Below are 13,432 nucleotides of genomic sequence, written 5' to 3' on the forward strand. Positions count from 1 at the left end.
TGAATGAATGATTATAATTCTAAAAAAAAAAAAAGAATTTCAAATCTTTGTGTTCACTTTAAGAACATTTGTGAAACTGCCCAGGCCATTGAAAGTATGCATTTCCAAAATTCCACTAAGTCTCTGAACAACGTCACTTCACAGAAGAGATTACAATACATTGCCATGCTGTCATCACAAGGCTGGGTTGGTAGGGGTGCCCAGGCCAAATGGTGGGGCTGGACACAGGTCCCATGACCCAGGAAGAGTACAGGAGTTGGGCTGCCCATGCTTAAAAATGCAGAGCAATGCTGAACTTAAATTTTTTGATGTAGATGTTCTGGTCATTGAGCACATCCAGGTAAACAAAATCCCCAGGTAAGCCCTGGATTTACAGAGCTCATAGCAGGATTAACAGGAGCTCACCCTGCCATGCTGAGATGATCCATATTGAAAAAGAGCAAACTGTTCCTAAACCAGAAGAGGTTGCTCAGGAGAAAAAGATATCCCAGAAGATACAAGCATTTATGGCCCCGGAATAAATTCAGCACAAAATAAATGTAAATAAAAGTTAAACAAGCAGAATTAAGGAATCATATTCTACCCCCAAGGCATTTATTGAACGTCTGTAGCGGGCTGGGAATGGTGACAAGTTTCACTGCCCTAAAGAAAGAAAAATGCAGCATCAACTGTTTATTCAAGTAAGAGACAGAAAGTTTTTTATTTAACTGCTGAGAACATCCTGAGTATATAAAAATCTTGCTCAAACACTTCTAATCAGTCCTTGAACGTTTGGTTAATTGTGAATAAAAGTCCTGGTGCTAGAGCCACCCCTGCACAATTCTGAATGGTCAGTATTTGTATCCAGCTGGTCACCATATCCTCTGTCTGTTGGAGAGGTTATTCATTGCACTTAGGTCCTCTCTGCATTCCCCCATGAAATCCTTTTTTACCAACATGCCTGGTCCATTCATTCACTCTAGAAGGTAAATGACTAGTGGGAATAAATGTATCCTCTTCTCCATGATATTTGCATATAACATGGTAGAGGTATGAGTGAAAGGAACTCATTTTTGATGACAGAATTTCAGATATCAATTAAGTGCATGGGGAATTTTTGTTTTGTTTTGGGGTTTTTTGTTTTGTTTTGTTAACTGGAGTTCAAGGGCTCTTCCCTCAATTGTATAAAAGTTCTGAATCATCACTGTGCCTCCTTATAAAATCATCCTTTCATGGATGTGGTAAGCCTCCTTCTCTTTCCTTATCTGAAACCAAGCCATAACCCACCAGAAGATTTTATTTTTTCGTTTGGTTTTTTAATACTTACCAAACTCTGTCAGTCATACTACTGTGTGTGTAAAGAAGTTTGCTATAACTGGGATTAATAGAGGAAAACACTTTCTCCTGTGAAGTCATCATGGTATAAAAATGCATTTAAAACACTCCTACTTAAAAGGTGCCTGCCTACATATGAACCCTGTGCCATGTCCTTTTGGTCTAATTGAGTTTTAACATGTCTTGGATTTGAGTATGTGCTAAGCAGAATTTAGTTCTGAAGTGAGAATGGTCCCCTAGAGTTGTGCAATGAGGACTTCTACGGCCACACATGGAGGTTCAGCACCAGCAAATGCCAATCAACCTCTATGTACTCCAGAGACAGAGAAGCATTGATCAGACTGTCAAACCTCAGAGGGAAGGCAGGGGAGGGTGGGAGGAAGGGGGAGAGATCAACCAAAGGTTGATCATATAAGCATAACCAACGGACACAGACACTAGGGGGGTGAGGGCATGAGCAGGGGAGTAGCGGGGGGCAATGGGAGGGATAAGGGCACATATGTAATACCTTAATCAATAAAGAATAAAATAAAAAATGTCATGAAAATGAATTCAAAGGTTGTAGGCAGAACAAACATGCTGAAAGTCCAGGTTACATGTGTGATGGGAGGAAAGGGCAGCTATCCTGCTGACTATACGACAAAGATTAAAGAATCCGAGGTCCTATGTATCCCAAGGTCTTGTGTGGCTATGATGGGAAGAAGTCATTTCAAAAGTCAAGGTTTCTAAGAGAGGGTGCCAGAATTCTCCACGACCCATTTGATATTCTCAAGTTATCCAATGTTAGGAGGCTAACCAATTTCTAACTTTCCCTTTTCACTGTACTCAATAATAATGATAAACACCATCGTCATAAAGTGTTTTCTTTGTCAGAAATTGTTCCAAAGGCTTTCAGTATATTTACCCATTTAATCCTCAGGAACCCTGTGAACTAGATACAGAGAGGATAAGAAGCTTGCCCAGCTCTGGCTCTAGAGCCCATGCTCTTAACCACTACTTCCTGAGAGCATATGCTCCTCATAAAGAGAGAGGAAACAGGAACACCCCCCAACGTGAAGAGAGAGAGCCCGTCAGGGCTGGAAGGCTTTGTGCTGTCCTCCGAATGAGGCTTGGGGACCTGGCAGTGGCCACCCCAGAGGACCAGGAGGAAAGCACCTGTCACCCCATCCTCTGCTTGTGCTTTAAAAATCCCCAAGGTCTGTGGAAACTTCGCCCACAAGCACGATTCTACCCTGGGCCTCTGTGCAAGAGGCTCTCCCACGCACGCTGTTACACAGGCTTCTCCACAGAAGCCGGATGCCAGCAGTGTGAATCCTGAATGGTCCACAAGGAGGGTGCCAAGGGAGGCATGAAAAGTGGTTCTCATTTTGGGTATGGAACTGCCTCTCCCTCTGGGCGCTGTAAATAGAGAGCCAACTACTCCTGCTCCATAAAGAGAAGCTACTAGCTTGGCGAAAGCCAGTGTTCTCAGGGGAAACACACACACACTAGAGAGACCCATATTAGAGCATTCATTAAGTGTGGTCCCCAGAGCAGGATTCAGCACCCGGGAGCAGGAAAAGAACCAACCTCAGTGTCCCCTGTGATTTAACAGAAATCTCCCAGGCAGGAGCCCACACCAACCCAGATCTTTACAGACTTTGTGCCCAATGAGGCAGACTCCTAGTTACCTAAACTAGACATCATTATAGTACAGGGCTGTAGCTAAACCTTTTTGATCACAGTGCAAAATAACTTTCACTTGAAATCCAACTCTGAAAACAACTTTATCCAATACAATTATTTGTATACAGGACATACCCCAAATAGGACACAGCTCTTAGCAAATCATTCACTAGGCTCTCCCTTTTGATTTTACTCTGATAGATAATCACTAGACAGAGTTCATAAACAGAGGAGGAAGAGATGAGTGCAGAATCTACTCCAAGTCTTAACTTCCTAAATATGCAAGTCTGGACCTAGACAAGGGAAATGAACTCCCTGAGGTCACAGGACTGGTGTGGCCTTGATGGGGAGAAAGCAGTCCTGAAGGTCCCGGATCTGAGGGTTTCTAGAGGAACAGAACTGTCCAGTGACCACCCGCAGGAAGGAGGCTGGCCAATTTCTACCTTCTTTTCATCTCTGTCCCCACTAACAAGGTAAAGACTTTTTTCGCTAAACTAAGCCACACTGTGACAGCCGGGGACAGGCTGAGGGCCATTACCCTGGGAGAACGGTGAATGTGCCTTGTTAGACGCTTGCTAGGAGAGCTATTTATAAACCTAATTTGGCAATGTCCAGCACATATCCGCTTGTTAACAGGCCTGGTGTAATTCACACGAACTAAGATTTCCACTTAAGTAATTTATTATAACTGGCAAGAGATTTTCCCAGTTGAGAGCAGCAGAGTTTAACTTTGAACTGATGACACATGGCTAATGCTTTCCTCAAGGCCCAAAGTCTCCCATTACTTGAAAGTAAGTCTGGATGTGTCCTCAATGACAACTTCTATTCTAATGAGCCCCCGAGCCTCCATTTCTGTAACTAATCTTGTCTGGATGGGGTAGGAAGCCATTAGGGAAGGCTGTTTAGAGAAAGTGAACTCTAAACATATAGGGCAGTGATGGCGAACCTTTTGAGCTCAGCGTGTCAGCATTTTGAAAAACCCTAACTTAACTCTGGTGCCGTGTCACATATAGAAATTTTTTGATATTTGCAACCATAGTAAAACAAAAATTTATATTTTTGATATTTATTTTATATATTTTAAATGTCATTAACAAAGAAAAATCAACCAAAAAAATGAGTTCGCATGTCACCTCTGACACCTGTGTCATAGGTTCGCCATCACTGATATAGGGTGTCCCAAAAAAGGTACACACACTTTAAATAATTATAAAGGCAGTGTTTATTGAAGTAGATTTCATTTTCAAAATCGAGCTACCAGCTGTTAAAGTGTGCAGACATTTTTTGGGACACCCTGAATACAGATATGTGCATGTTTTCAGGAAATAAAAACTCTACATAAAATAATTTTCCCCTTGAATGTAAAAGTGTAGGCATATATTCTTCTGGTCTTTTCCTTCAACTTTCTCAATACCACCATTTTAGCAAATGTCCATACAGTTGACCCTTGATCATCGTAGGGGTTAGGGGTACCAATCCCCCATGCAGTCAAAATCCCCATATAACTTTTGACTCCCCCCAAACTTAACTTATTCCTCGGTATCCATGAGGAATTGGTTTTCCTGGACGCCCCCCCCCCTGCCCCAATCCCACATTTACCAAAATCCCTAGGCGCACAAGTCCCCTGTATGAAATGACATAAATCAAGGCATACAGTCAGCCCTCCGCATCCTCAAACTCCCAACCGTGGACTGAGACAGTGCAGGGTTTTATTGAAAGAAGTGGGCCCGTGCAGTTCAAAACTGTGTGTTCAAGGGTCTGCTGTACTTCAGAGTCAGAAATGTCTTCCTCCACTGTGCAGTCTTATACTTTACAATGTTGGGTAGCGAGAAAAATAGCTCTCTAAACCTCTTTACTCACTGTTAACACTTTTCTTCCTCAGCTAAGGCAAGGGTTGGCACACTGGCCAGCAGGCAAAAACCAGGACAGTACCTGCTTTTACATTTTTGTTTTTTAACATTCATCTGTATTGTTGAAAGTATTACAGATATCCTCCCCCCCCCCGCGCCCCATTGACCCCCTCCACTCTGCATCTGGCCCTCCCAGGCCTACCACACTATTGTCTGTGTCCATGGGTTATGCATATGTGTATATAAGTTCTTGGGTACATTTTTAAATGGTTGGGAAAATTCAAAAGAAGGCTCCTCTTTCAGTGCACATAATAATTATGTGAAATTTAAATTTCTGTGTTCTTAGATTAATTGTATTGGAACATAGCTACATCATTGTTTAGACAGCGTCAATAGTTGCTTTTACTCTTTAACAGCAAAAGTGAGGAGTTACAATAGAGACCACAGAGGCCCTGTGGCCCACAAAGCCTAATATACTTATAGAGAAAGTGTGCCAATCCCTATGCTGAGGTTCTCATTTCACTGAGGTATGTCATGCTGATCTATGAATGAGGCTGGTCATTTCGCCAGCTGCCTCAGTCTTTAGAGACAAGATACAAGAGGACTGAAAGGCACTGAATTGACTAGAATGGGGTTATTGTTTTGAGGCATCTGAATATCATCCACATGAACACAGCACTCTTTGTGGAGCTACAAAAGGACTGAAACATACAACTTCATTCCATCAGATACTGCCTTACACCAGATGCGGTCACAGGGACACACGAACAGAGCTGAAGAAAAAAATACACACCTGAAAATGGAGCACAGTGTGTGGATTTAATGATCAGTAATAAATAGATGAATCAGCACCCACTTGGACAGGGGGTAACTCACAACGGCTGTCCAAAATGAAAACGTTAAAATGTCAAATGGAAAACTAAAACCTTTTCAAATTCTTAATTTTCTATCACCGAAGTTAAGAGAATAGACATATTAAGAACGCACACACAGGCTCACGTAAAGCAACGAGAACCCTGAATACGGACACCTACTGAAACCAGTCAGAGACATGATGAAGCAGCATCCTGCAGAAGTTTCTCTGGCAGCCAGATGCAGGCTGGTCCAATACAATGTTCTTAATAGTTCCCTACTGATCTGAAGAGTTCGTGTACCTCTGCCATTTGGCAGTCATCATATATATTCAGAAAGTCTGATTAACCAACAGGGTGTTGAAAAACAAAGATAAATGAGTCATTTGGCTGAGAGTGCCCCAAGGCATTTTCTTGCTAATCTTCTGGTGCATGGAATGACGCCCAAACTACTGAGCCACATCAGAAAGGGCTCTTGCTAATCTTTTGGGGCATTACCTTTAATGAATATTAGCTTGGAAATATATTTGAAAACATAACTGAGAAGAAATTTGTCTCCCCTAAATTTCAGGATAAGCAAAAAGATACCTTATTGGGGGCTCTCTCCCATCTTACAATTCTTTACCAGAAAGTGAGTATCTTAGTGCAGAAATCCACATGATCTCTTTTATCACCACACCTATGAAGAAGACAGTCATGGGCATGACAGATGTCCATGGGCGCACGCAGGGATATGTGTCAGTCTTCGTGTGCTGGTTGGGACTTTACTCTTTTCTCTTCCATTTGAGATAAATCACTAAAATTCAAGTTAGATTGACATTAAAAAGTGGCATCATTAGTAACAAGTTACTTGCCACAAGACTTGAAAGAGATGATACGCAGTGTGTTTCACATTGCAGCTGAGAACTGTGGGTTTAGCCTCTGTTTAAACATGGGCAGTGATGGGGAATTCAGTCTCTCTCTCTTTTTTTAAACAGCTCCGACAGTCGAAAGTTCTTTCTTATGTTGAGCTTGACTCTATCTCCCCACAGCTTCTACCATCAATGGGTAGTTCTATCACTTAAGGTTGGATAGGATCTAACCTTTCCCCACCCAATGACTAATAAAATGTATGAAGATAATGACCATGGACCTTCTCTCAGCCTTTCCCCACACCCCCCTCTGCAAACAACCCACTCTTCCTCACTCTCCTCTGGAATGGCATTCTTTCTTTTCTTTCTCAACATCCTGTTTTTCTTTCAACTTGAGGCTGCCCCTTAATAAGCATTCCTTTCTTATTAAAATGGTCTATAATCACATTTCTAACCCTAATGCCCCTCTGGTTTCAACAGAAGGGATTTCCCAGCATGCTTTTCAGACTGCAAAGCGAGACACTATCCCCCTTGGCTTGCACTGTTGCATTACCCATATGTGCAGGGCCATGAGGAAACTCCAGGATTAGCTCAGGTGCTCTCTCCTCTAGGAAGCTTCCACTGACCTATCTGGCCTTCCCTGGGCATCACCCCAGGACACCAAGCACTATGCCCTGCATGCCACTGATTCATGTGCCGACTTCTTCCATCAGAACTGGAAACTCTTAGAAGGTAGGAACTGTGCCTTAACCGTCTTTGTATTCCTGGTGTCCAGCACAATGCCTGGCATTTACAGATATGCCTTGTGAATTAATGAACATAAGTATACACACACAAACGCAGAATCACTGTGGCAACTGGTGGAAATTTGAGAAGGAACAAGAGGTCCCTCAAATTCTAGAACTTCCGCTTGACAAAAAGTCTGCAGCTCTTCACACACAATATCTGTGCCACAGAAGAAATTTTGTTTGTGTTTAATGAAGCTGGTAGGCAACCGATGCCATTAAAAGTGAACACAGAAACAATTCGGTGCAAGGCACTTAAGTGGAGGAGAAAAAGGGTTCTGGGCAGGGTTCCTGCAGAGACAGTGGCAGGAATTCACCCAATCAGCTGTGGGAGGGGACGCTGCAGGGACTGACAGACACAAATGGTTATTTCACTGCATCTTAGCAGGAGAGTGGCTGCGGTGGCTGATTAGAGAAACAACTTCTAGGAATCCCCACTTCTCTCTCCCGGTAGTGCTGCTGATGCAAACCTCTAATTTATTTCATTCTGTTGTTTAATTGCACCTCTGAGAATACAGCTGAACAAGCTCTCTCTACTCCACATCCTTATGATCAGAAAGCCAACTGTAAAAGGATGATTCTTCTGTAGCCTTGGGAATATTGAGCTAAAACACTTTTGTGAGTAATAAACATATTAACAGGAGATAAAATATTTGATATTCTAAATCCAAAGTATGTGCTTTCTAATTACCACGGAAATCTTTACTGTTATTGCAAATTTAGCCTGGGTAAAAAGTATAAAATTTTCAATAGAGCCACAGATAGACAACAGATGTGTGAAATAAAATGGAATAAAACAAATTTCCACACTGCAATGAAATCTAAATCTCCCAATTTACACAGATATAAAGCCAAATACAAAACCACAGGCGTGTTCTTCAAATGATTACTAAGTGTTTACTTTATTGTAGGAATATCTAGATTTTGAAATAAACCTCCAGAAACTCATTATTTTTCTAGAAAATAGGAGAAATAAACCTTACCTTCAGACTCGAGGGATGTCTGGGTCTTTGCCTGACATAAAATACTTGCAAAATTCTCTTTTATTTCAATTAGTTTGCAAGATTAGAATGGATTCAAAACCTCAATTAGTTGCTGGGTTATAAACTCTACTCTGTTCTACAAATTTCTTATTCTGTTTACTATAATTTAAGAAACAAAAATTAGTCGTCTTAACTTAGGCAGCGAACCTTCACCCTGGCAGATGAAGGCAGAACTCGAATTTTGACTCCTTAGCTCTAAATTCCTAAATACCTGCCTAATCTGTCATCAATGACATGGCACTGGCCAGGTGACATACTGTAAATTCCCTCCAGGGTGAGGGTGGAGGGAGACATCAAAGGATAAGGGAGGACTAAGGAAGATCAGATGTAGACAGAGGTTGGTGCAAAGGAACAGACTTGCATGGCTGCTCATAATGAGCTTAGAACTCAAATATTACAGGGGGTGAAGTCAGACTCAAGTCATTCTGAGCAGGTGTGTCAGTGTCTGGAGATTCAGATGCTGTAGGAGAAGAATAGGTAGAATACTGTTTCCAGAACTATGAACAGCCATGGCTACCAGCTCTGGTTGATGACCGGGTGGCATTCAGAACTGTCCAGGGATGAGAAATGGGGACCAATGCCAGCTTCAATCCAGTGGGGGAGACTGGCTGTCAGGCATTTGGCATAACAGGCTGGCTTCCCAGATTTCTGGTTAGGACTGAGGACTCATATCAAATCTCCTCTCTTGTGGGTCCCTATCCTATCAGTGATGTCCATCTCAAGAACTTAGAATGATCAGCTGGGTAAATACTAGAGTCTCATTTTACGAGACTACTGTCTCTTGGCAACTCATCTTTTTTTCAGGAACTCAAACGTGTCCTATTCTCCCTTATTTGTTGTTCCCTGCACCAGAACACACTAGGCTCTTCTAACTCTCACTCATCCCCCGCATCTTCACTTAAACAGGAAAGTCTTCTCTGTGTGGGTGAGCTTCCTCTCTTTTAAGCTTCCCTAGTGCCATGTCTCATTCCCCTTGCCACGCTGGTTGGTATTTGTCCATAATCTTCCTTTCCCACTAGACTAAGAACTCCATGCAGTCAGGAACCTTGTCTATCCTGTTCACAGCCATACCTTCCATGCCTGGCTCACAGGAGGCACAAAACAAGAATTTGTTAAATGCATCAATGAACTCATCAGAAGAAAAACTGAAAAAACATGAGGCAGAGACTATCCAGACATTGTCTGTTTTGGACTCTTCCCACAAAGAGCAAAAATAGTAAAATTGAGGCAGCCTACTGGAACTCAAACGGACTAAGTAAAAATATGATTTCTAGGCATCACAGGCTTTTGACATCCTCTCTGTTCAAGGACAGGGTTTGTATTCCCAGGTCCTTTGCCCATATGCGATTTAAACACCTAAAATAATTCTTTGCACAGAGCGATACACACTCTTCACCATAAGCCTAAGTATCACTTGCTAAAAACAGTCTCAAAGTGAAAGAAAAGAAAAAGAGAAACTATGGCAATATGTCACAAGAAAAAGGAAATGGGATATTCTGTTCACCTCCAGGTTCACTTATTGAGAACCGACTTTTAGGCAGAATGCTAAAGGATTTACACTATTTTTCACCCTTAATAAAAGTCCCTCAAAAAGTGATTCATATTCTCTTCTTATATTTATAAAAACATAGAGGCTCCAGGCAATAACCTGACTTGTGCAACCAGCAGCGGAAGAGGAGGGAGAGTCAGGGTGGGATGGGCCCCACCACGGCCTTCTCCCCACATCGCCCTGCTCCTATGTCTGGCACGGTCCTGTAGGGACTGTCTTCTCAAGCCAGAAAGTGACTGAAACTCTCCCCAAAACATTTAAGGTACCATTTCCCCACCTTCTCTTTTTCCCCACCTCCCCACATTTCAATGCCAGCTCCACGTGGTCCCTATCTGGAAAAGTGATGATAAAATCCACAAGGAAAAGCACATGATGGAACTTCACCTTCACTGACATTCTGTTCTTGGGATAGTACAAAGGGATGACAGGATACTTCACATTTTCTGTTTCAAAATAAGACACTAAAAAAAGAGAGAATTTTCAAGAATAACAAAATGTATTCCCAGGTACCAGTGGAGGACATTTCCCCCTTCCTTTCTCCCTTCTCCTCTTAGGATGCTGGGCAGTTTTATAACAAAGGGAGTTTTGTGTGGTGAAGACTTACCCTCTCCATCTCCTTGAAGTCATGATCTAGCTTGGTTCCTTCAGCTCCTCCAACCTTCTCACTCACTTTCTGTGGAAAACAACCAAAAGGAATTATTATAAATTTTCCTTAAAAAAATCTCTCCTACAAGTTTTATGCACTTTCACAAATATCATCTAGTATAATCTCACAACCATTTTGTGACATAGGCAGGCAGTCCCATTTTCACTGTGGCTCAGCGGGTTTAAATAATTTACCTGATAAGATTTGAAAAAAATAATTCAAATACTCTTGTATCTTCTGATTTCAACCCCACTGCTCTTTCTATTATATAAATCATTATATAACTATCTAGTCAGTAACATTTTCCTTTTGAAAGTTCTGAGGGACAACAGCACCATATAATAATCCTCTCCCTCTGATAATGGATCTAAAATGCAACCTTGGTAGAAAATTGCTACTTCTTCACCTTATTCCTCAAGGACCATTGAACAGCAAATCACAAACATCTATCAAACTGGAGAGAAAAAAGATCAGCTGATCTTCAGGTAAAATGACTTGCACAGTAATCTTATAATGCTCCCTGTAGCTGTCTATATTCTTATATATGTAAGATATACTATATGGAAAGATGATTAAGGGCATTTCTGTACCCCTCGATGAATTCCCATGATCATACATTGTATACTCATGCATTTACCCAAGCAAATGGTCATTTTCTAAATGTAGAATTCATGTTCATAAAAAAATTGGATGCCCTATCTATTGTGAAATAGATTCAAATTGAGTCTAATAAAAATTTATTAGGGAACCACAAGAAAATTGCTTTGGTTTCATCAAAGGCATGGATATCAAGTGCTAATGACACAAAATTTCCATTCCTCTAACTGTAAAGGTATTTAGGCCCTTTTCAATAAGACATTACTATACAAGAGTTATCATGCACAGATATCAAAGTATGATTTCTCATTTCCTTTAATAGCCACTAGTTGAGGGTTTTTGCAAGGATTCCCACCATGACCAGACCTACAGCAACCTCAGTAACAATCTGTGAATTCCAGTGAGCTTGGTTCACTTCCTTCTAAAAGGGCTCCTGGATGCATGGTCCTGTCTCTTGGCTATGGAAGTTCTGATATTACCTTGTTGGGGGCTGAGGTGTATTCCTTACCCTTTCTTTCTCTATCTTTAATTCCTTTAGAAGAGATCACTCTTGGAGAAATCAAGAGTCTGAATTCTACCACTACTTTAGCCCTGTATAGCAGATACCATTCATTTCATCCCGGCAGCAGTAATAAAAAGAATATGCTGTGAGGGAAGGCCATAGTATTGACTGGTTCTTCTACTTTTTGCTAAATACACAGAATTGTTATGAAAATTAAATGGCATAATAAATATAAGGATATGTGTCAGAACCTACGAGATATGCAGTATATCCTAGTTCCCTTCTCTCACCAATCAAGTGTATATCTGCTTACAGTACCCTGGTCTCTCTTAGCCATTTATTTACTTCTTATTTCATACCTTGAGAAGAATCTAGCAATTTTCATAAGACATGTGAATAAAGGTCAGTGATGAAAAGTGAAAGGTTGAAACAATATTAACATCTTTAATTTGTATAGCTGATATACTTGCAATTTATCATCTGTGTAACACAAGAACTATGAAAAGCAGGTATTATTGCTATGTTTCAGATGATTAAACTGAGAATTGCATAAATTGCATTGTCTAGCCATAGTACTGACATTTATCTAGGAAGAGGTGGATCCAGGACCTGAATGCAATTTTCCCAAGCTAAACCCTGGGCTCTGCAGTCACACCACCACTTTGAAGAGCTGTCCATGGTACTGGCCTTCTCTGACCAAAGTTCCATTAGATTCAGATGGACAGAAGTAGACTCACTACCGTGTTAACCCTTGGTCCTTGACATCACTTTCTCACTTAACCTGTGTCCTGAGTGGTGCTGACATATTAAGTATTTCAATAGTATGCACATAGACCCAGGCTTCATCTGGCATTATTACAACCAAATCTAAAGCCAGCACCAACTGTGACCTGGCCCAGCAATCAACTTATTTGCTTGCTTTCTTAAAGATGTTTACCAAACCAGAATTGGGGCTGGGGAGGCCATAGTATTCAGCTTAAAACCTCTGAGTGAGAGTCTGGTTGCCAGTTACTTGACCTGCATACTTAGGTTTTCGTTACAGAAAGTCAGAAATCAAAGGGGCCTTAGAAACTATCACATTTTCCCTATCACCAAATACATTTTTACTGTGATTTTTTTATACTGGTTCCCTTCCTTTCACTTTGCTCAGTGATGACTGTTTTAGCTCATACTGCCAGTCCTCTTATGTTTTGTTCTTGAAGTATGTGGTTTTTTAGTTAAATTTGGGCTGGGAAACTAATCTAATCAAACTCCTACACAATAAAGAAATATATGCTACACAACCCCAAATTAACTGTCTCTCAGATCTACCTGACTGGCACCAATGTCAGGGAACTCACCACATCCCAAGGACCCATTTTAAAGATCCTCTATGGATCACTATAGATGTAGACCCCTTCTATGACTTATGAGACTTAATTTTAATTTGCAAAAATGTCACAAAAAACACATAGCTGAAAAATGTCTCTATTTGTAGTAATATTAAAGAATCCTGTTAACATTGGGTTAACCACATTTTACCCATCTCTAGGAAATAAAATATGGCTCTCAGCAAAACCACGAGGGCTTATATCATAATTTCAATCCCATATCACTCAACTGAGAGTGATTTTAATTTCCCCACTTTTTTCATTCATCAACAGGTTAGAAGCACAGTTGCTGGCTCACTGTATCAAACAGGATACCAAATTGGATTATTTTGCCCATTAATAATTTAGAACTAGTCCTGGCAATTCACACTGAAGCCAATTCTACTGGCTTTAACTATTTGATTTAAGT

General features: G+C 41.0%; 1 protein-coding gene across 1 annotated transcript in view; it reads right to left on the bottom strand.

The window, feature by feature from the left end:
* Positions 1-10,581, bottom strand: part of SH3GL2 (SH3-domain GRB2-like 2) — a 37,319-nt gene extending 26,738 nt beyond the window's left edge. Inside the window, exon 1 of the mRNA XM_014542367.1 lies at positions 10,513-10,581. Within this exon, the coding sequence (XP_014397853.1) occupies positions 10,513-10,521 (9 nt within the window). The 5' untranslated portion in view covers positions 10,522-10,581. The remainder of the gene's footprint in view (positions 1-10,512) is intronic.
* Positions 10,582-13,432: the final 2,851 nt, after the last annotated feature.

This window comes from Myotis brandtii, unplaced genomic scaffold (genome assembly GCF_000412655.1).
Source record: "Myotis brandtii unplaced genomic scaffold, ASM41265v1 scaffold30, whole genome shotgun sequence".
In the NCBI taxonomy this organism is placed as follows: Eukaryota; Metazoa; Chordata; class Mammalia; order Chiroptera; family Vespertilionidae; genus Myotis; species Myotis brandtii.